This window comes from Canis aureus, chromosome 1 (assembly GCF_053574225.1).
Source record: "Canis aureus isolate CA01 chromosome 1, VMU_Caureus_v.1.0, whole genome shotgun sequence".
Classification (NCBI taxonomy): Eukaryota; Metazoa; Chordata; class Mammalia; order Carnivora; family Canidae; genus Canis; species Canis aureus.
In genome coordinates this window covers 123,194,067-123,217,877 of record NC_135611.1, presented here as the reverse complement: position 1 = coordinate 123,217,877, position 23,811 = coordinate 123,194,067, and the positions used below count along the sequence as shown (strand labels likewise).

At 40.1% G+C, this 23,811-nt stretch overlaps 1 protein-coding gene and 1 long non-coding RNA gene across 8 annotated transcripts in view; one reads left to right on the top strand and one right to left on the bottom strand.

Moving 5' to 3' along the window:
* Nucleotides 1–23,811, bottom strand: part of LOC144288987 (uncharacterized) — a 44,916-nt gene that overhangs the window by 7,293 nt on the left and 13,812 nt on the right. For all 3 annotated transcript variants that reach the window (XR_013357049.1, XR_013357051.1, XR_013357044.1), the window contains exon 3: nucleotides 5,355–5,446. This is a non-coding gene — a long non-coding RNA (uncharacterized LOC144288987). The remainder of the gene's footprint in view (nucleotides 1–5,354; nucleotides 5,447–23,811) is intronic.
* The window catches only part of LOC144288978 (uncharacterized), a 40,666-nt gene continuing 35,297 nt past the window's right edge, over nucleotides 18,443–23,811 (top strand). For 3 of the 5 annotated variants that reach the window (XR_013357041.1, XR_013357040.1, XR_013357043.1), the window contains exons 1-2: nucleotides 18,443–18,556; nucleotides 19,449–19,555. Coding sequence is in view for 2 of the 5 variants with exons in the window: in XM_077857120.1 (XP_077713246.1) it covers nucleotides 18,535–18,556; nucleotides 19,489–19,555 (89 nt within the window). In the remaining 3 variants the exon portion in view is untranslated. The remainder of the gene's footprint in view (nucleotides 18,557–19,448; nucleotides 19,556–23,811) is intronic. The other 2 variants (XM_077857120.1, XM_077857111.1) reach the window with 1 other exon arrangement.

The window sequence follows — 23,811 nt, the reverse complement described above, 5'->3', positions numbered from 1 at the left end:
GTTACATGCTCTGGATAAGTAGGTGGGAAAATTTGCCCTCTGATGCAAATAAAGATGATAGAGCTTTTAGGGTGAATTACATGGTAAATCTGGGTGAAACTTCCCCCCAAGCTAAGAGAAAATGCACTTAGATTTGCTGCCAAGCAGAATTTTCAGGAAAGATTTGGGGAAAGCCACGGAAATTTGCAAAGATGCTATTTAGCCCCAGGAGTGGAGAAATACCCTCCTATCAGGGACAGGCATCCTAGCTTCACTGTAAGTGTTTGTGAATTTCTTGTTAGCTTATACCCAAAACCATAATATCTGCCAATCCTCCCCCTATCTTCCCAAGTAAATATGAACTGTGAACACACCCCACCTTCCCATGTGTCTTTTCCTTCACTCAACAAACATTTGCGAAGCACCTACTAAGTGTCCGCCTGTCACTGTGGAGAGACAGTCACGGGGGAGAGAGGTGATGCTGAAGTAATACCCAACCCACAAGGTCTAGAGGAGTCACAGCACAGGGGAGACTATAACTAAAAAAGAAAATCTGAAGCACAGTTAAGAGCTCCACCAATTACCCACTATGTATGTTAGGCAAGTAATTTAAACTCGGTAAGCCTCAGTTTCCTCATCTACAAAATGGGGGTAATAGCCCCATCTACCACTTAGGGATGCTATCATCCATGTAAACTCTTCAGGATATGTCCACATTATAGGAAGCACCCAGTAAACTGGAAAATTCAAGAGTTCAGACTGGAGAGAGGGAGGATTTCCAGGGAGGCCTGGTCATATAGCTGGTGAGTAGGGTCAGAAATGCCTCATGAGGGGATTCCTGGGTGGCTCAGTGGTTTAGCGCCTGCCTTTGGCCCAGGGCGCCACCCTGGAGTCCCGGGATCGAGTCCCGTGTCGGGCTCCCCGCATGGAGCCTGCTTCTCCCTCTGCCTGTGTCTCTGCCTCTCTCTCTCTCTCTGTGTCTCTCATGAATAAATAAATAAAATATATATATATATAAAAAGAAATGCCTCATGAGAGTCTGGCTCTTTGATCGAATCATTTCCTGGATCCAGGACTAGGTTTCCTCATTTTTTAGATGAGGAAGTTGGATTAGAGTTGATCCCATCCAGCTCTTATTTTCAGCTGTTTGATCTGGTCACAAGAAAATGAGTAAGATTCGGACTTACAGAGATAAAGGAGGGAAGATATTCCCAGTGGAGACGAGAAGAGAGGATGCTTTAACTTAAAATATCACCCCTGTTGATCTCTATCCATAGAACATTTAATTCAATAATTATTTCCTGGATACCTTCTCTTTCCCATCTTTTCTTACAAGGGCACTAATCCCATCCATGAGGGCTCTATCCTCATGACCTAACTACCAACCACCTCCCAAAGGCCCCGCCTCTAATACTGTCACATTGGGCGTTAGAACTTCAACATAGGAATTTTTGGGGAGACACAGACCTTCAGTTAATAACATACCTCTACTCCCATTAATAACAATAACCAAAAAAAAAAGAAACAAACAAACAAACAAAAACCCCCCCAATAATCTGCAGAGACACTGGCTATAAACAACCAATCCCTATCAGCTGAAAATGGGCCTTTATATCCGACACTGATAGAAGATCCACCGTGGGCCTGATGCTGCCTGTGCCAATACATTATCCAAATGTGTTACCTCATTTGATCTTCAAGACAACTCTATAAGGAAGGTGCTTTATATTATGTTAGAGAAAAAGAAATTGAGGCTTTGGAGCCTTTATATCCAACAAGATTGTGCATCTTGCCCTAGTTCACAGAGCAAGTATAGCTTGAGCCGGGGCTTGCCCTGAGGCCCAGCTTACCGGAGCCTCATTCTTAACCACAATGCTGAACCACCTTCCTAAACCTGAAAAGTGAGCGTGTCACCGAGCCTTTAACTGGGAATACACGTGCCCATGCACTGGCTGACGGCCCCATGCCCCCGCGGGCACCATGAACACTTGATCACTCTGTACTTTTTCAGACCCTAAGAATAGAATATGAAAACATGGTGCTTCTGCCCATAAAAGATGCTGTTTGTTTTCTCAATAAGTAAGATTACTGGGATAACATTTTAGCATACTGACTGAGCATTTTCCCCACAGAACTTTACTGTCTCCCCTTCCTTTGACCCTTCCAAACAAGTAGGTCATTTTCTGTTAGCTGCCAGAGGGAAAGGACAGATGGATGAACGAGAAAGAGCAAGATTGCTGTGGGTGCCTTATCTCCGTCCTTCAGAGCTTCACCTTTTCCACTGTTGGTTCCATAATTGCATTTCTTTACCTGAGAGCTGAATATCAGGGAAGCCCCAAAGTGTTGAGGAAGTAACAGTTTTCCACCGAGTAATGAACAGCTGCCTCCCCTTTGGCCCCCGTGTTCTCCAGTAGGACTAAACCCCAGGTGCCTACAGTGGTTCCTGGTTTGATAACACACTTTGCTGACTTCTCGTTTCACTTCCCCACTACGCTATGGTGCTTCCTGGAATCCACCCCCATATAAACTACGCGTGATCCTTGAGCTGCACGGGTCCACTTATATGTGGATTTTTTTAAATATATGAATACAGTATAGTACTGTAAATGTATTTTATCTTCCTCATGATTTTCTTTCTTTTTTTAAGATTTTATTTATTTGAGAAGGAGAAGGAGAGCGAGAGAGGGAGAGAGCAATGAAGAGCGCAAGAGCAGGGGGAGGAGAAGCAGACTCTCCACTAAGCAGGGAGCCTGATGAGGGGCTCCATCCCAGGAGACTTGGATCATGACCTGAGCCAAATGCAGATGCCCAACCAACTGAGCCACCCGGGCACCCCTTCCTTAGGATTTCCTTAATAATATTTCTTTCCTCTCGCTTACTTATTTATAAAAGTCTAGTATATACTACATATATAGAATAGGTATCGATCAACTTGATGTTATTGTTAAGGCTTCTGGTCAATAGCACTTGAGTTTCATTTAGTTTGGGGGAATTCAAAAGGTATAGATGGATTTTCTTTTTTTTCTTTTTTTTAGATGGATTTTCAAATGCAGGTGGCAGGTGGAGGCACTTCTGACCCCTGCATTGTTCAAGGGTCAACTGCACTTGCACTTAAATCCTGGTCTCAGAGTCTGCATCTCGGAGGAAGCTAGCCCAAGGCAGGAGTCAAGTCTTCATTTTTGAATCTTAAAGTTTAAGCCACAAAGAAGTCCAGGCATGGAGTAATAGCAATCAGAGAAGGGAGTTTTTTGCCCTGAGAACTTAGAAATTTAGAAAAGGTCCTTTGCTGTTGAACAAAGAAACACCAGGACCTTGGGATAGCTGAGAGAGTGTCAGGGCACTATCCCTGTCACAGCCTCCTTAATTCTTGTGCTGATCCAAGTAGAGAGAAAAATAGAAATGCCAGAGATTTGGGGGTTTCCAAGAGAAAGGTGACCTAGGTTGCTTCCTCTGGTGAGAACCAGGATGTCTCAAAAAAGAAATAATATCTGTCTGGGATGTCCAGCCTGACTACGAGGCAGGCTCATAGAGCTCCAGTGAACACAAAACCATCACCCTCAGAGCCCAGAACAGAGCCTTCTCCTACCTTGTGTGGTATTTGGCACAAGACACTTAAGACCCTGAGACAGGGCCCAGACAGGCACGCAGATCACGTATGCTGACTAGGTCACCCTATGTGCCTGTCTCATACCCACTTGGCTTCACCTCTGATTTCACTGCAACTCTGACCCACTTCTGGCTGACAGCATTTTGGCCCAAGTGCACACTACACTTCCTTCATTTCATGTGCCAAACTCCTCCAACACTGCCAGCAAGGGGAGGGTGGAGGCTAGTAAAAGGATAGCCTGGACCAGCAGCATGAATAAGGAGCAGCCAAGAAGTGGAAAGGAGACTTGCACTTGCACACACCCTCAAAACGAGCCTCAACCAATGTAGAGAGAGAGAGAGAGAGAGAGAGAGAGAAAGTATTTAAGAAATGGTCAGTGTTTAAATAGTTCTGGGAGGCCTTTCTCCTATTCCTCAAAGTGCCCTGATGGGACTGAGTTCTACTGCCTGCAATGTGACCAACTCAATAATACACCATTCTCTCTGATCCTTCCCCATGTTGTTTATTGGTTGGGATCAGCTCCCAAATAAACAACCTACACACACAGGTCTGCTTCCAGGGGGAACCTATGCTAAGACATGCTCAGAAGAGGCCAAGTAGACAATGGCCACGGTGAGAACCCTATCCCTTAACTCTATAGAAGCCCCTCAGAACTAGACTCAACACCTTGAAAGTGCAAAAACCCTGATTGACTGGAATTTCCATCACCTTTGAGAATGGAAATGCATAAAATAGTTTATTTTTAAAAAAAAGACAAAATTGTGTTTATAGCACATATGAAAAAAATGACCTGCAATCCAACCAGGAAACAAGACTAAATGGCAGTCCTGCTCATCCTTCCCATGAAGGGCCAGTTAGACAGTCTTTAGTGAAGACCTAGAGAACCTACCCTAACTCTTCAATCACAAATGACTCTGAACATGATGAGTTAAGCAGGCTGCACCTGCCCATAGGTGTTCAAGAGAACATTTGAGCTTGTGTGGCTGAGTTCCTCCACTAGCCCCTGTCTACCCCTACCCAGTTCTCCTGGCCCACTTGACCAAGCCCAGCACGGTGTCTTTCCTCAGCTCACCACCGTGGCTACCTTACCATGCCTGGTACATGGGGAGCTCCACGTGACACTGGGGACACCAAGGCTGCTAATGCTTCTCAGCTTCTCACTTTTACAGGATCCTGGGAAAGAGCTGGTGAGGCCCCAGGACCCTGCAGTCTGATCTGGGGCTTCAGGGTCCTGGTATGGGGCCACCTGCTGACAGAGGTGGAGGGAGAGCTTCCTTCTGTCTAAACTTCGCTTTTTAAAATTTATTTATTTATTCATGAGAGAGAGAGAGAGAGGCAGAGACACAGGCAGAGGGAGAATCAGGCTCCATGCAGGGAGCCTGATGGGGGACTCGATCCCAGGACCCCGGAGTCACACCCTGAGCCAAAGGCAGATGCTCAACCGCTGAGCCACCCAGACATCCCTAAATTTTGCTTCTGAGAACAGTCTTCCCACTGTCCCGTCCCTGCCTGAACACCAAAGGAGGGCCCCAGGTGGCTATATCTTGCCCAATCCCAGATGCCGAGCATTGCCCATTTATGTGGGCATATTGGTGTTGGAGAGCTTGGGGGTCATGAGTGAGAAAGCCAGTTACCTCAGATGTGAATTCTCAAGGCTCCACCCCATTTTCCTGGTCCCAGGTGGCTACTGGCATGAAGAGCATCAGAAGGCAGGACTCTGGGCCAAAGGTGGGGGTAGGCTGGAAGTGTCTGTACAATTACCACTTACCTTCCCTTCACTCAACTCCAATTTGGAGACAGGTCCATGGCTACACCCCTCATGGAAGACATAAGATTGGGTTTTCTGATTAAACTGCATTTCTATATTTTCCGAGAGAGAGAGAGAGAGAGAGAGAGAGAGAATATTTGAAGACATTCTCCAGGTCTATCTGGATGGAAGAGATTTTAAGTTTTAATTTTAATTCCAATTATTTAACATACAATGTTATATTAGTTTCAAGTGTATAATAATGTGATTCAACAATTGGATTCAACAATCCATATCACTGCACTCATCATGGTAAGTACAGTCCTTAATCCCTATCACCTATTTCACCCATGCCCCCACTAACATCCCCTCTGGTAACCATCAGTTTGTTCTCTCTCTTTTTTTTTTTTTAAGATTTTATTTATTCATGAGAGGCACACAGAGAGAGACAGAGAAACAGGCAGAGGTAGGTAGGCTCCCTGGGGGAAGCCCAATGCAGGACTTGATCCCAGGACCCCGGGGTCACGCCCTGAGCCAAAGGCAGATCCAAAGGCCATGGAGCCATTCAGGCATACCAAGAGTCTATTTCTTGATTTGCATCTCTCTTTGTCTTCTATTTTTTCCCTTTACTTGTTTGTTTGGTTTCTTAAATTCCACATATGAGTAAAATCATATGGTATTTTTCCTCTCTCTGATTTATTTCGCTTATGTTGTACTCTGTAGCTCCTAGATGGAAAAGATTTTGATTAAGCAAGCAGGTCAAGGGACATTGCTGCTTACACAATGTGCAAATCTGACCAGGTTTTCCCTTTCTCCTTACTTATGTCAGGAGCTTGCATGAGCTAGTGTCCAGAAATCTCCATTTTTACCCAGAAAGGAGTCCTGGTTCCTGGGTGTTTCATATGGCCCCATCACTAATTGAAACAGACCCTGATGGGCTCTGTCAGTAATGGGGTATCAGGGCTTTCCTGCATTTCCATGTAAAAATGGAAAAGATATAAGAGGAAATGATGAATGGCAAATGGCTTAAAGTATTGATGGCCAAATTCTAGGTAATTGAGCCAAAGATGGAGGGAAAAAAATGTTCTTAAAGGTACTATTAACAAAGAGGGAATTTTGGGTTTCCTAACTTCTGTTTCACTTTTTCTTAACCCTGGAGACAAGGAACAGATTTGGGAGATGCTGAGGACTGCCTCCCAAGCGCAATTTCATCTTTGTTTCTTTTTGTTGAGCAACGATTCTGCCGAAGGAAGGGCTAAAGTAACTCAATGGCTCCAAAGGGTGGTTCTACCAACCATTCGTAATTATTTTATTATTTCATTTACCTTTTCAGAGACTGGCTAGAACTAGGTCACATGCCCACCCTTAAACAAATAAATGGTGGAGGATCATGTGACCCAGTTCTCGCAAGAGTATGTGAGAGGTCTGCTAGGTTGCTTTTAAGGAAAATTTTCTTTTCTGATACAAAGAAGTACATTTAAAAATCTCTCTTTTGCAGCTGAAAAGTATTGTGTCTATGGGTAATGCCTGGAACAGCAGCAGTCATTTTTGTGTCCTTGATGGTGGAAACCCATGGAATAAGCCAATATGCTCTGGATGGCATAATAGAAACATGAAAAAGCCTGCATTCTTGAAATCATTGTTGAGCCACTGAATTAACTCTGTAACTGCCCTATTTTTGTTTACTTTATCATTAAGAAAACAAGTCCAGTATTGTTTAAATCATTTTTAGTTGAGGTTTCAGTTCCATCTATGATCAGATAAATTCAGAAAAGAGTGGTCTAAATAAAATTGGACAACTTATGACTACCAGTGCTTCAGAACCTAAGTATTAAACACAAATGTGCATATTGAATTTTCAGGAATAAAAATCAAGTAATCAGGCAGCCCGGGTGGCTCGGCGGTTTAGTGCTGCCTTCAGCCCAGGGCGTGACCCCGGGGTTCTGGGATCGAGTCCTGCATCGGGCTCTCTGCATGGAGCCTGCTTCTCCCTCGGCCTGTGTCTCTGCCCATGCCCCCCCCCCCGTGTCTCTCATGAAAATAAATAAATAAAATCTTTTTTTAAAAAAAATCCAGTAATCTTGCACATCTAGCTTGGGATAGTGCTGGGTTACTGGATTTTCTAGGCCAATGTATTAATTCCCCAAAGCATCTTAATTTCAGTTATATATAATTAAAAATCTATAGCATAATTTAAACAGAAATTCTTATTTTTCATGGAAAGTTTTCTATACTACATTAATTAGAACAAATTATAATTTCTTTTAAAATTAAAAGTTTAATTCACTTTTTAAAATTTACCTTTTAATGTAAGAAACATTATTTTGATACAAATAACATTCAATCACCAAAAATTGGTAATTTAAAATGACTGTTGGAGGAGGGTTAAAGATAATGGAGGAGTAGGGCTACTCTAAGCTTGCCTCCTCCCTCAAACACAGCTAGATAAATATCAAATCATGCTGAACACCCATAAAATCAATCTGAGAACTGAGAGAACAAAGCTGCATGTCTACAAGCAGAAAAAACAACCACTTCATAGAAGGTAGGAATTGTGGAGAGTAGGCCTGGGGAAGAAAAGAGTGATGGGCCATGGACGTTTGGAAGGGAGGGATCCAGGACCCAAAGAGAGGAGTGAAATAAAAAGGGAGAGAGAAAGAGGAAAAAAGAGTAAAAATGTGTGCAGGGGATTACACAAGAAAAACTCTTACCCAAAACAGTTGACTGGGAAAAAGCAGATGGTTGAAATACCACAAGTATTTGTTTTTTGTTTTTTGTTGCTTGTTTTTTTTTTTTTAAGATTTATTTATTTACTTATTTATGATAGACATAGAGGAAGAGAGAGAGAGGCAGAGACACAGGAGGAAGGAGAAGCAGGCTCCGTGCCAGGAGCCCGACGAGGGACTCGATCCCGGGACTCCAGGATCGCGCCCTGGGCCAAAGGCAGGCACTAAACCGCTGAGCCACCCAGGGATCCCCTGTTTTGTTTTTTTTATAAATAGCAGAGCACTGAGTCTGAAGTTCTGCAGGTCAGCACCTTTGTCAGAGTTGCACCTGGCAAGCTGAGCCAGGCTCCAGTGGGGAAGGAGGGTGGAGGCTCAGGAGCAGGAAGCATGTTCTGAGGATCTCTTGAGTCACATGGACAGAAACAGACCCCCTGTTTGGGGTGTGGGGTAGAGGTGATACAGCATCTCCAGGGGCAAAAGACCTGGCAAGTGACATTGACCTGCCTCATTCCCCAGCATAGGAACAAAGACACAGGCTGAGGGCAGCAAACGTTAGCAGGGGGATTGTGTGGCAATTTATAGTAAACTCTGAACCACTGCGTGGCCATGCAACCATTTTCTGGGAAAAGCTGACACCAACCACAGCTCAGTGAGGCCCTACCCCAGAGGATCAGCATGGGTCCATAATGTAGAGGTCTCTGAAGTTTGGAGTTTTGAAACACAGCCTTGTCTGAGATAAAATACAGTAGTGCTGGGCCACCTGGCAGGCAGCTCAGACACAGACAGGATGAAGGTAGGGGTTTACAGAATTCTGGATCCCAGGAAGGGTGATTGCTCATCTGTGAGGTCTACTGAGGAGTGCTAGGTATGAGGTCCCTGCTCTGGAGACAAGAGAGTGGGGAAAAGCCATTTTCATTCCTCACCCACTAGCACTGACCTTACTCAGTGAGACAAACAGCACCACCAAGTGGAGACCAGAGCTGGTTATACCAAGGCCCCATCCTTGTACTTTACCAATGCAGCTCCACTAGGGCAGGCAAGCCTACTGGAGAATCAGAGCAAGAGGCCCATCCTGCAGAAGGTGGAAACAAACCACTCACACACACCAAGTCTAGTGATCATAGAGTGATGCAAAGCTTCAGCTCCAGTGGAAACAGAATCTACTTTCTTTAGATTTAGGAAGGAGAGGGATACAGGAAAGGCAATTTTTAAAAATTTTTTTTGATTTTTAAAAATCTTTTTATTATTTATTTTTTGGATCAAGTTTCTCTTAACAAGCAGACCAAAACACACCTAGGTTCTAACTTCCTTTTTATTATTATTTTTATTTTTTATCTATTTTTATTGTTTGTTGTTTCCTTTACTATTTTTTTAATGTATGCTTTTTTTTGACCTCCAAAATGACAAGGATTCATTCCAAAAGAAAAAACAAGAAGAATTGATGGCCAGGGATTTAATCAAACATACATAAGTAAGATGTCTGAACCAGAATTTAAAACTATAATCATAAGAATACTACCTGGGCTTGAAAAAAGCAAAGAAGACACCAGAGAATCCCTTACTGTAGAGATAAAAGAACAAAAAACTAGTCAGGCTGAAATTAACAATGCTACAACTGAGATGCAAAATCAAATGGATGCAGTGATCATAAGGATTGATGAAGCAGAAGAATGAATCAGTGATAAAGATGATACAATTATGGAAAATAATGAAGCTGAAAAGAAGAGGAAAAGAAAGTTATTAGTTCATGAGTGTAAACTTAGGGAACTCTGATGCCTTAAAGTGTAAAAACATTTGTATCATAGGATCCCAGATGATGAAGAAAGAGAAAAAGGGGCAGAAGGTTTAATTGAGCAAATCATAGCTGAAAACTTCCCTAATCTAGGGAAGGAAACACACATTGGAATCCAAGAAGCACAGAAGACTCCCATTAAGTTCAACAAAAGCTAGCTGTCACCAGGACATATTATAGTCAAATTCACAAAATCCTGAAAGCAGCAAGGGAAAAAAAAGTCCTTAATGCACAAAGGAAGGCAAATAAGGTTCACAGCAGATATGTCCATAGAAATGTGACATGCCAGAAGAGAATAACAGGATGTATTCAACATGCTGAATGGGAAAAATATGCAGCCCAGAATATTTTATCCAGAAAGGCTGTCATTCAGAATAGAAGGAGAGAGAGTTTCCCAGACAAGCAGAAACTAAAGGAGTTCATGACTACTAAACCAGCCCTGCAAGAAATATTGAAGGACTCTTTTTTTGAGGAAGGCAGAACAAAAGCAACAAAGACTGGAAGGGACCAGAGAACATTATCAGAAACAGCAACATTATAGGTAACACAATGGCATATCAATAATCATATCAATACCATATCAATAATCACTCTGAATGTAAATGGACCAAATGCTCCAATCAAAGACATAGGGTACCAGAATGAATAAATAGCAAGACATATCTATATGCTGCTTACAAGAGACTCATTTTAGACCTAATGAAACCTGCAGATTGAAAGTGAGGGGATGGAGAACCATCTATCACGCTAATGAATGTGACAAGAAAGCTGGAGCAGCCGTACTTATATCAGACAAACCAGATTTTAAACGAAAAACTGTAACAAGAGACAAAGAAGAGCATTATGTCATAATTAAGGGGTCTATCCATCAAGAAGATCTAACAGTTGTAAATAGGTATGCCTCTAACTGGGAATGCCCAAATATATAAACCAATAACCAACATAAAGAAACTCATTGATAATAATATAATAATAGTAGGAGACTTCAGCACAACACTTACCATTATGGACAGAACATCTAAGCAGAAAATCAACAAGGAAACAATAGCTTTGAATGACACCCTGGATGGGTTGGACTTAACAGATATATTAGAACATTTCCTCCTAAGGCAGCAGAATACACATTCTTTTCGAGTGCACATGGGACACTCTCCAGAATATTCCACATACTGGGTCACAAATCAGCCCTCAACAATTACAAAATGATCAAGATCATTCCAAGATATTCTCAGACCACAATGCTATGCAACTTGAAGTCACGCATGAGAAAAACTTTGGAAAGACCACAATACATGCAGGTTAAAGAACCTTCTACTAAATAAGGAATGAGTTAACCAGGAAATTAAAGAAAAAACTAAAAAATATGTGAAGTAAATGAAAATGAAAACATGACAGTCTATGGGATTCAGCAAAGGCAGTCTTAAGAGGGAAGTATATTCAATACAGGCCTACCTCAAGAAGGAAGAAAAGTCTCAAATACACAACTAAATCTTATACCTAAAAGTTCTAGAAAAGAAACAGCAAATAAACCTAAAGCCAGCAATTAATAAGTTAATTAATAAAAGGAAATAGTAAAGAGCAGAGCAGAAATAAATGATTTGAAACAAATAAAACACGGTTGAACAGATCAATGAAACTAAGAGCTGATTCTTTTAGAGAAAAAATAAGGTTGATAAATGCCAAGCCAGACTTATCAAAAAAAAAAAAAAAAAAAAAAACAGAGAGAGAAAGAATCCAAAAAAATAAAATCATGAATGAAAGAGGAGAGATTACAATCAACACTATGGAGAATATAGGAAAATATTATAAGAGAATGTTATGAAAAATTAGATGCCAATGAACTGGGCAGCCTGGAAGAAATGGACAAATTCCTAGAAACCTGCAACCTACCAAAACAGAAACAGGAAGAAATAGAAAATTTGAACAGACCCATAACTGGCAAAGAAATTGAATCAGTAATAAAAAATCTCCCAACAAACAGAAGTACAGGCCAGACAGTTTCCCAGGGGTTTTCTACCAGACATTTAGAGAAAAGTTAATACCTATTCTTCTCCAACTGTTCCAAAAAATAGAAATGGAAGGAAAACTTCCAAACTCACTCTATAAGGTCAGTATTACCTTGATTCCAAAGCCAAAGAACCCACTAAAAAGCAGAATTATAGACCAATATCTCTGATGAACATGAATGCAAAACTGCCAGCAAGATACTAGCAAATTAATTCCAACAGTACATTAAAAGAATTATTCATCAGGATCAAGTGGGACTTATTCCTGGGCTATTGGAGGGGTTCAATATTTGCAAATCAATCCATGTGATACACCTCATTAATAAAAGAAAGGATATGGACCATATAATCCTCTCAATAGATGCAAAAATAGCACTTGACAAAATACAGCATCCACTCTTGATATATATATTAAAAAAAACCCTCAACAAAGTAGGGATAGATGGGACATACTTCAACATTATAAAGCCATAGATGAAAGACCCATATCCTCAATGGGGAAAATCTGACAGCCTTTCCCCTATGGTTGGGAACAAGACAGGAATGTCTACTCTCACCATTACTATTTAACATAGTTCTGGAAGCCTTAGCTTCAGCAACCAGACTATGAAAAAATAAAAGGTATCCAAAATCAGCAAGGAAGAAGTCAGACTTTCACTATTTGCAGATGACAGGATACTCTATGTAGAAAACCCAAAAGACCCCACCAAAAAAAATTGCTGGAACTAATATAAGAATTCAGCAAAGTCACAGATACGAAATCAATGTGCAGAAATCTGTTGCCCATTGTTAATGTTAATGTTCATTGATAATGAAGCAACAGAAAAAGAAATCAAGGAATTGATCCCATTTGCAATGAAACCAAAACAGTAAGATACCTAGGAATACACCTAACCAAAGAGGTAAGAGATCTGTACTCTGAAAACTGTAAGACATTTCTGAAGTAAATTGAGGAAGATGCAAAGAAATGGAAAGACTCATGGATTGGAGGAACAAATATTGTTAAAATGTCAATACTACCCAAAGCAATCTACACATTTAATGCCATCCCTATCAAAATACCACCAGCATTTTTCACAGAGCTAGAGCAAACAATCCCAAAATGTGTATGGAACTAGAAAAGACCCTGAATAGCCAAAGAAATCCTGAAAAAATAAAACAAAGCTGGAGGCATCATGATTTGGGACTTCAAGCTGTGTTACAGAGCTGTGATCATCAAGATAGTATGGCACTGACACAAATCAGACACATAGATCAGTGGAACAGAATAGAAAACCCAGAAATGAACCCACAACTCTATGGTCAATTAATCTTTGACAAAGCAGGAAAGAATATCCAATGGAAAAAAGACAGTCTCTTCAACAAATGGTAGTGGGAAAACTGGGCAACCACATGCAGAAGAATGAAACTGGATCACTTTCTTACACCATACACAACAATCAATTAAAAATGGATGAACATCCTAAATGTGAAACCTGAAGTGACCTCTTTGACATCAAACATACCAGCTTCTTTTTTTTTTTTTTGATATTTCTCCTGAGGTAAGATAAACATAAGCAAAAATAATAAGACTTAATCAAAATAAATAGTTTCTGTACATTGAAGGGGAAAAATCAACAAAACTACAAGGCAACTTACAGAATGGGAGAAGATATTTGTAAATATCTATAAATGTATCTGGTAAAGGCTAATATCCAAAGTATATAAAGTATATAAAGAAATTATAAAACTTATAAAACTCAATACTCAAAAGGCAAAGAATCCAAATGAAAAATGGGCAGAAGGCATGAATAGACATTTTTTTCCAAAGAAGACATCCAGATGGCCAAAGGACACATGAAAAGATGCTCAACATCACTCATCATCAGCAAAATGCAAATAGAAAATACAATGAGATATCACTTCGTACCTATCAGACTGGATAAAATCAACAACACAAGAAACAACAGGGGTGGGAGAGGATGTGGAGATAGCGGAACCTCTTGCCCTGTTGGTAGGAATGCAAACTGGGGCAGCCACTCTGGCAAACAGCATGGAGGTGCCTTAAAAAGTTAAAAACAGCACTACCTTGAGATCTAGCAATCACACTACTAGTATTTACCTAAAGAATACAAAAATGCTAATTCAAAGCATGCACCCCAGCGTTTATAGCAGCACTATCACAATAGATAAGTTATGGAAAGAACCCAAATGTCCATCGACTGATGAAAGAATAAAGAAGAATGGGTATAGATATAGATGATGGAGATAGAGATAGAGATATTTTATCACAATATATTACTCATCCATAAAAAAGAATAATTCTCACCATTTGTAATGATATGGATGGAGCTAAAGAGGATTATGTCAAGCAAAACAAGTTAGAAAAATAAAAATACCATACGATTTCACCCTTATGTGAAACTGAAGAAACAAAACAAATGAGGAAAGAGAGATAGAAAAGAGAGAGGCAAATTAAGAAGCAGGCTCTTAATTATAGAGACAAACTAATGGTTACCAGTGGGCAGGTGGGCAGGAGGATGGGGTTAGATAGGTAATGAGAATTAAGAAATGCACTTCTGATGCACCAGGTATTGTATGGAAATGTTGAATTGCTATATTGTACCTGAAACTAATATTACACTGTGCGTTAACTAACTGGAATTGAATAGCGACTTTAAAAAAATTAAAAATGTAATTAAATGTAATTAAAAAATTAAAAATGTAAAATTAATATAGGGAAGCAATCCACATGTCTGTTAATTGATGAATGGATAACCAAATTTTGATATTTCCATACAATGGAACACCATTCAAACATTACAAGGAATTAAAATCTGATACATCTCACAACTTGGATCATCCTTGAAAACCCAGTAGGTGAGAGAAGTCAGATATAAAAAGCCACATATTTATTATTCCTTATACATGAAATGTCTAGAATAGGCAAATCCATAGAGACACAAAACTGATTAGTGGTTGCCAGAGCTTGAGGAGGGATAAATGGGGAGCAGTACCTATGGGGATGTGGTTTCTTTTTTGAGTAATGAAAATATTCTGGAATTAGGTAGTGGTGATAGTATCACAACACTGTGAATGTTCTAATAGTCACTGAATTTTGCAATTAAAAATGATTACAATGGTGAATGGTGGAATGGTTGTGTGAATTTTATCTCAATTTTTAAATTATTTTTTATTTAAATTCAATTTGGGTAACTGTATTGTTAGTTTCAGGAGAATTTAGTGATTCCTCAGTTGCATATAACACACCTGGTGCTGATCACATCAAGATCCCTCCTTAATGACCATCGCTGAATTACCCCATCCCCCCACCCGCTCCCTTCCAGCAACCCTTAGTCTGTTTCCTATAGTTAAGAGTCTTTAAATCTCCTATGGTTTGCCTCTTTCTCTGTTTTCATTTTATTTTATTATTCCTTCCCATCCCCTATGTTCATTTATTGTGTTTCTTAAATTCCACGTATGAGTGAAATCATCTGGTATCTGTCTTTCTCTAACTGACTTATTTTGCTTGGCATAATACCTTCTAGTTTCGTCCATATCACTGTAAATGGTAAGGTTTCATTCTTTTTGATGGCTGAGTAATATATATATATATATATATTATATATATATTACATATATATTACAGTCGTCACTTTTTCTATAGGATGGTTAATAAAGTTTGCCAATTTTACACTGGATATCAGCAACGAATATATATATTTGTATATATATATATGCCACATCTTCTCTATCCATTCATCCGTCGATGGACATGTAATGTCCTGGCACAAAAACAAATACATTGACCAATGGAACAGAATAGAGAACCCAGAAATGGACCGTTAGCTCTACGGTCAACTAGTCTTCGACAAAGCAGAAAAAAATATCCAATGGACAAAAGACAGTCTCTTCAACAATGCTGTTGAGGAAATTGGGTAGCCACATGCAGAGAATGAGAATTAAGGTAGGCTGGCTTTATTATACGATACACAAATATAAATGGATGAAAGACCTAAATGTGAGACAGAAATCCATCAGAATCCTAGAGGAGAGCATAGGCAGCAATCTCTTTGACCTTGAGCTCAGCAGCTTCTTGCTAGACACGTCTCCAAAGGCAAGAGAAACAAAAGCAAAAATGAACTACTGGGACTTCATCAGGATAAAAACTTGCGCACAGCAAAAGAGACAGTAAACAAAACTAGAAAACAACCTATTGAATAGGAGAAGATATTTGCAAATGGCACATCAGATAAAAGGCTAGTATCCAAAATCTATTGGGAACTTATCAAACTCAACACCAAAAAAAAAAAAAAAAAAAAAAAAAAAAAAGTAGTCAAGAAATGAGCAGAAGACATGAACAGACATTTCTCAATTTTTAAAAAAAGCGATTAGCAAACCTGACTTTCTCCCTTTTTACACACATTCACTTCTCTCCGCCACTTAATGGATCCTGGCGGTTGTTTTCATAAGAGATAACCATGGGAGAGGAGATTAACTATTACACATTATAAGTCATCTCTCCTTTCCCAATAGGGGCTATTTTTTTTTCTTATTTTTGCTAAGAAATCCAGAAGTCTATATAGTTGTCAGCAAATCATTTTCAGTTTTGCTAATGGAACTAGAGGTCAAGCGTCCACAGTGTCAACAGCGGTCTAAGTGAGTGCCTGTGACTCACCACCCCTCCTCTCGCACATAAATATTTCTTGACTTTTTCATTGTTTGAATAAATGACTACAAGGCAAGAGCTCCTGAGAGGTTGCTGATTAAAGTGCCCTTTATTGTAAAAAACCATAATTAAATAATGCTTGGATTTATCCTCTCTTTGGGGAGACGGGGCACAAAAGATATTAGAATCTCAAATGACACAGTCAGAAAGTCATCTAGTTAATAATACTTTTTTAATTATCACAGCTAGCTGCATTGTAATCATGTCTGCAAGGTTTAGTTGTATTTACAGAAATTAAACTGCAAATCAAGTCGTGAAGCTTTCCCCTCATATGCGTTGTCCAAAGACTGTTAAACAAAATAGAATTTAGAAACAGCAAGGAGCTATAAATAGCCTGCTGTTTGGTGTAGCTTGTCAATCTGTTACCACTTATATATTTTCTCTAACAGCTCTCTAATTAGCGCTCACTTTTGATACTACTGCTCCTAAAATGTTTACATTGGAAATAACAAATTACTGTCTGATTATGCTGGCTACTTTGTTTTACATGAAGTATAAATAAAATCCCACTCATTCTATTAGAAAAAAGTGCAGTATCACTTTTTCTGTAGGATGGCTAATAAAGTTGGCCAGTTTTACACTGGATATCAGCAATGAACTACTTTAATTAAACCCGGTAGTATAAGAATTCATGGCTTTACTTCCTTTAGTAGTGAGTTGCTTGCAAGTATGAAAACTTTGCATAAGTGAAGTCAAAAGATATGATCCTGGGAGAGTAGCAAACTCAGCGTCGGACTTGGAAGTCTCAGAAAAAAAAGTTGTTTTCAAAAGTTTTTGGCTCCCCATCTGCCTCTGTGCACTAATGAACTCAGAATATTTGTGTTTCTACAAAACCCAGTCTGTGTAAACCCTGGAAATCAGTGCTGGGAGTAGTCCGAGCCCGGAGTAACTGTTATTTTGGCCAAAAAAATTCAGGGCAATGCGTCTGATAACATGCACTTCTTTGCAGATTCATTTAAGTTCTTCACAATCCACGGCGTCTCCTTGTGAAATAAGCCAAACCACTCATCAAAACTAATCTTTCTGCCATTGGGACTCCTTTGTCCAAGCTCATGCCGCTCACACTAATGTAAATGTTATTGTTTGTTCAAAATATCCGTGCTTCGGCTACCACAGAGAGGGAAGTCTAGGAGGATTGTGCATCTCGCTCCACTGACACCTGGGGCATCGTGATTTGCTTAGGCTAGTGATCCGACAGGAGCCACTTCCAACAGAACTTGGAGGGTCATCGCATGCAGTGTCATCGTGCATGAAGCCAGCACGTCTCGGATAAAAGCTGCTCTTTCTACCTTGGTCCTGAAACGAAGATGATGCAGGAGAGCTACAGCCAGCCCATGATGGACATGAACTTAAAATGAACTGAAATTTTAGGGGCCATTTTTTCACTGTAGCATTAACGTAGCCTAGGCTGAGTTTAATTATCATGTGCTATTTTAATATTTAGTAAATATCTAATATTGAATGAATGAATAATAGATGGGTGGAATAGAAACTGAAATTATCATTATTAAGATTATGTCTGCATACTCAACTGCAGGTTGTCCATGTTAACAGGAAACTGTTCTATATTTTATTGAGACCAGCTGTATTTTCTGGGCACGAGGCCCACACATCTAGATTTTACTCAAAAAGACAAAGTTGATCAACACTCCACATATCCTCTAATTACCAGAAATTGTAGACCATGTCAGAGGCCAGCTCTCCTCCATAACCTGATCAGTAGTGGCTGTCCCTCCCCCTCATCCTGCCCATGCCTATGCAGCACGTCTACAACATTGTGCCATCTCTTCAATGTGTTTCATAGGCTCTTTTATGACGCAGACAAGGCCAAGTGGCAGGTCCAGTGCATCTGCACAATGAGGGTTATTTGGATTTGGGAAATATTCAGGGCACAACACAGGATGACCTGCCTCCCACATAAGCAATCTCCTGGTTCAGCCTCAACACACACAATTTTGGATCTGCTTGTATGCTAATTATCAGCTGTTCTTGTAAGTACATAAAATATTAACACTCCATATAAAATCCCAATTGCACTGTCCCTAGCAATCTTCATTAAGTGTCACATATTGTGGAAATTGTTCATTCTGGTCTATAAATGCTGGCCTCCATGACTTGCTTGTAGAATTTTGTTGGAAGATTAACTTTAGATTAACTTCAGATTAACTTCAGAACTGACACTATTTCATATCTCCCAAGTCCTCCACATAAGCCATGACTAAGACCAACCTCTCACGAAACCAAAAATTCTGAGGAAAGGAAGGCATTTGTTGAAACTGAACTTCTGTTCAGATAGTCTCTTTTGGCATCCTCTGCCTCAATGGGCCTGGAATGTTGTAGAAATGAAGAGTCCCTTCTTGGTGGTGGTAAAATGGACAAAGATTACTGGTCCCTGACATTCTCCCCAAACAACATCCAACACTCCACAGGAAAGGAGCATCATTTTTTTTTCCTTTTTTTTTTTTTTAAGATATTATCCATTTATCCATGGAGAGGGGGAGGGACAGAAGGGAAGGAGAGGGACAAGCAGACTCCATGCATAGTATGGAGCCTGACATGGGGCTCAATCTCATGACCCTGAGGTCACAACCTGAGCTGAGGCCAAGAGTCGTCTGCTCGACCAAGTGAGCCACTCAGGCTCCCCAGGGCACCATTTTTCTTCTATCCAAATTATCCAGTCTTGTTTCCAATACTACTTTACCTACAAACTACAGCTCCCTGTAGTTAAAAGAGATGAAGTCATAGATGGGCCTGGCCAACAGAGACTTGAAGGCTCAGGTCTCCATCAGTGTAGGATACGTTGAGTTTGAAGTGTCCATAAACTACTTGAACAGCCAATTATCCCTTGGGAAGAAGCTGAATTTTCCTTTACTCTTTCAACAGCTGTCCAATGAGTCCCTCCTATGTTCCTGCCCTGTGCTAGGTACTGTAGAAGAGCAAGAAGCAAACAAGAGAGACATCACAGACCTTCAACTGAGCAAGAATAAAAGGTAAATTTTAAAAATCTTCATACTAAAATCAGTGTTATAATAGAGAAATCATAGGGTGCTATGAAAGTGAGAAGAGCAGCTGTTAACCTAGCCCATAGGATTGTGTCAGAAAAGAAAGATTTCCTTAAGGAGTGATAATTCTTATAAATTTTTTATTAATATCTAGTTTAGGTTAGTGTATTATCAGTTTCAGGGATAGAATTTAGTGTTTCATCAGTTGCATATAACACCAAGTGCCCTCCTTAATGACCATCACCCGGGTACCCCGTCGCCCCCACCCACCTCCCCTCCAGCAACTCTGTTTCCTATAGTTAAGAGTCTTATGGTTTGTCTTCCTCTCTGTTTTTATCTCATTTTATTTTTCCTTCCCTTCCCCTATTTTCATCTGTTTTGTTTCTTAAATTCCACATATGAGTGAGATCAGATGGTATTTGTCTTTCTCTGACTGACTTATTTTGCTCAGCATAATACCCTCTAGTTCCATCCACAGTGTTGCAAATCCAAGATTCCATTCTCTTTGGTGGCTGAGTAATATGCCATGGTATATATATCACATCTTTTTTATCCATTCATCTGTTGATGGACATCTGGGCTCTTTTCACAGTTTGGCTGTTGTGGACATTGTTGCTATAAACATTGGGATGCAGGTGCCCCTTCAAATCACTGTTTGTATCTTTGGATAAATACTAAGTAATGCAATTGCTGGGTCATAGGGCAGTTGTATTTTTAACTTTTTGAGGAATAAGGAGTGATAATTAAGTTAAACACAGAGGATGACTGCAAGGTAGCCAGGTAAAGGGTAAGGAGAAAGGAAGCTTCTAGCAGGAGACATAATAAGTGCAAAAGCCTGGAAGTGAGAATGAGCATGGGGTCAGAAGGAACTGAAAAGAATTGCTAGGTGGAGCACAGAGATCAAAGAGAGAAATGGTGGGAGATGAGGCTGGAGAGTCGATCAGAAGAGTTCTTTGAGCAAATGTTGGGAACACTGGACTTTATAATGAGGCAATGGAAAGTCATGGAAAGAGTTTAAGCAGGGCTCCTGGGTGGCTCAGGAGGTTAAACGTCTGCCTTTGGCTGGGAGGGGATTCCTGGGTCCTGGGATCAAGTCCCACATCGGGCTCCCTGCAAGGAGCCTGCTTCTCTCCCTGCCTCTGTCTCTGTCTCTAATGAATAAATAAACAAAATCTAAATAAATAAAATCTTTAAAAAAATAAATAGTTTAAGCAATAATCAGATTTATATGTTAGTAAATCAGCAGATTTTGGCTATAGTGCAAAGGACAACAAGAGTAGGTATGGGAAGGCCAATTGGGATACTATATTCAGTTATCTATTGCTATATAAGAAATTAATACAAATATCATACCTGCTGAATATCTAGTCAAAGACATAAGAACTAAGTACCAGCATTCTGTAAATAATGATATGACATTAATTACTATGAATTATTAGTTGACTCATAATCAATCTAATTAGTGGATCAATTATCAACAAATGTGAAATATTTATTGATTACTTACTATGGGCCAAGCATGGATCTAAGCAGTTTACATCTAACCTCCCAACAACCTCGTGAGGTGCATCACATCTCTTCAGGAAGCAGATGCACCAAGGTCACTCCACAGAAAAATGGTGGATATATTATGGCAGATGGAGTGTTGGACTTCAGAGCACTGTATTATGACCTTTATGTTCATTATAAACTCAAGCCATACAACAGCCTTATAAGGCAGGCAGTAGACTTATGCCATTTTATAGGCGTGAAATTCATATTCTAAGAGAAGAAATAAATTGCCTAAAGTCATGCCACCCATAAAAGCTGTGATGCAATTCAAACTCAGGTTCTGAATGATTCACAGCCATATGCTCCCAATTGCTATGCTATACTGCATGAAGGCCAAGATATCTTGTTTCCAATATAAGAATATAAATTCTGTATCAGGGTTATACAGTTTATTCCACATAACTTAGCAGCACAGAATTAGTTACAGGAAAACTGAAGTTACTCTACATGAAGAATTCCATCATCACCAAAACTCTCTGAAACTGGAAATAGAGACCACAGCAGTATGAATGCCCCATCACCGATACACGCAGGCTAGGATGACTGGCCTTGTGTTGAGACTGATCAAGAGGGGATTCTTTTTTTTTAAATAAATTTATTTTTTATTGGTGTTCAACTTGTCAACATACAGAATAACCCCCAGTGCTCATCCCATCAAGTGCTCCCCTCAGTGCCTGTCACACAGTCACCCCCACCCCCCGCCCACCTCCCTATCCACCCCCCTAATTCATTTCCCAGAGTTAGGAGTCTTTCATATTCTGTCTCCCTTTCTAATATTTCCCACTTATTTTTTCTCCTTTCCCCTTTATTCACTTATTTTTTCTTGTATCAAGAAAAAGTTATCAAGGATCTCTGAGGTCATCTCTAACTTTAGGACTTTATGACCCACATGGCTAAAGCCTTTCTTTCAATTCCTCAGAGCTTTGTCCTTTGTACCCTGCACTTCCATAAAATCAAGAAACAATGCAGACTGGAGCATAAAACTAATTTTAATATTTTTTTCTGTTTTTATATCTAACAGAATGACAGTTCAGATGAGATGATCTGAAAACTATAAGGAACTAATCTTCTGTGTTTGACTTTCCAAGGACTAAGGCCAGTCTTAACAATAGCAGGAGTCACTTTTGAACTCATCAGGAATATTTCATTTCTCATCTGTCAATGAGGTGATCCGTGTGGCAGAGACCGATTGTGCTGTGAGCAGCATGGTGGACCCGTCCAGTGCAGACTGCGTGTGCCTGGCTCGGGGGTTAGGTTTTGTACTTGCTATACCTTGATTCCTTTAAAGATATTTTGTAGATTTGACTCAAGGAGACCCATGCAGTTAAGAATTCTTTTGCCAAGACCTTGGATGTTAGACACCTGGCTCACTGCTTCTGACAAACAATGTAAACATCCCAAGGGCTGTCAGCCTATGACATGAGCATATCATGCTTTGGACATCATGTTTCTTTCTTTAAAAAAAAAAAGCTTCTTTCTGTCAAACTCATAAGGAGGATTGTTTGCAGCAGAGAATAAGAATAGTTGACAATTTGCATGCGTTCAAGTCAGTGTCTCCTTCTCTTATCCTGTGCAGGCTGAACACAGTCCTTCCAGACTTCTGGGCCCAGGAGAAATCACACTGGACTCTAGAGAAATAGGTCATTCTCAGGAGAAAAGAGAAGTCACTAGATAGAGATTCTCTCATCTCCCATATACCAGTTCTATAATCCTTGCTGCCTCAGTGGCTCTCCTCTTTCTGTTCCCTTTCAATTGAGGAAGAAGTTCTTCCCCCTAAATATGAAAGGCCCACTCCTGGACCTGTGCTATGAACATGAGTTCTTTCATCCTTCTAAGGTACCCCACTGACTCTATTGTTTCCTACCCGTCCTGTATCATCTTCGTCATCCCTTTTTTTTGTATACATCTCATAAATATCCAAAAATGCTTTAGTCTCTCCCATATTTGTTTTCAAAAGATTTTATTTATTTATTCATGAGAGACACAGAGAGAAGCAGAGACATAGGCAGAGAGAGAAACAGGCTCCATGCAGGAAGCCTGATGTGGGACTCAATCCCTGAATTTGGATCATGCCCTGAGCCAAAGGCAGACGCTCAACTGTTGAGCCACCCAGGCTCACCCTCTTCCTTATTTATTTATTTATTTATTTATTTATTTATTTATTTATTTATTTTTCCTCTCCCATATTTAAAAAACAAAAACAAAAACCTCTACACCTACCCCTTCAGCATTTGTCCTATTCCTTTGCTTTCCTGTCCATCTTAAAAAAAAAAAAAAAAAAAGTATTTGAGATATCTACACCATCGCCCCCATCTCCTGTCGCTCCCATTCTCTCTTCGATCTACTCCAAGCTGGCCCCATCATCACAACCCCACCCAAAGAGCTCTTACCAAGGCATTGTTTGCTTCCATGTTTCTAAATCCAAAGGCTACATTTTAGTCCCCAGTCACATGGCCTTTTAGAAGAAACTTTTGCCATTTTTCTAGGTCCCATAACTGTGTTCTCCTGGCCTTTATATGTTCTCTCAATCCCTTTCTCTTAGGTGCCCTATCTCCTCCATACAGCTTTACCTATCAAAGTTCCTCAGGGTTTAGCCCTGGCTCTTTGTCTTTTCAAGTAACTTCCTGGGGATTTCTCTCACTCCCAAGGTATCAAACAACCCATATGCAGAATCACAGATGTCTTGTTCACCA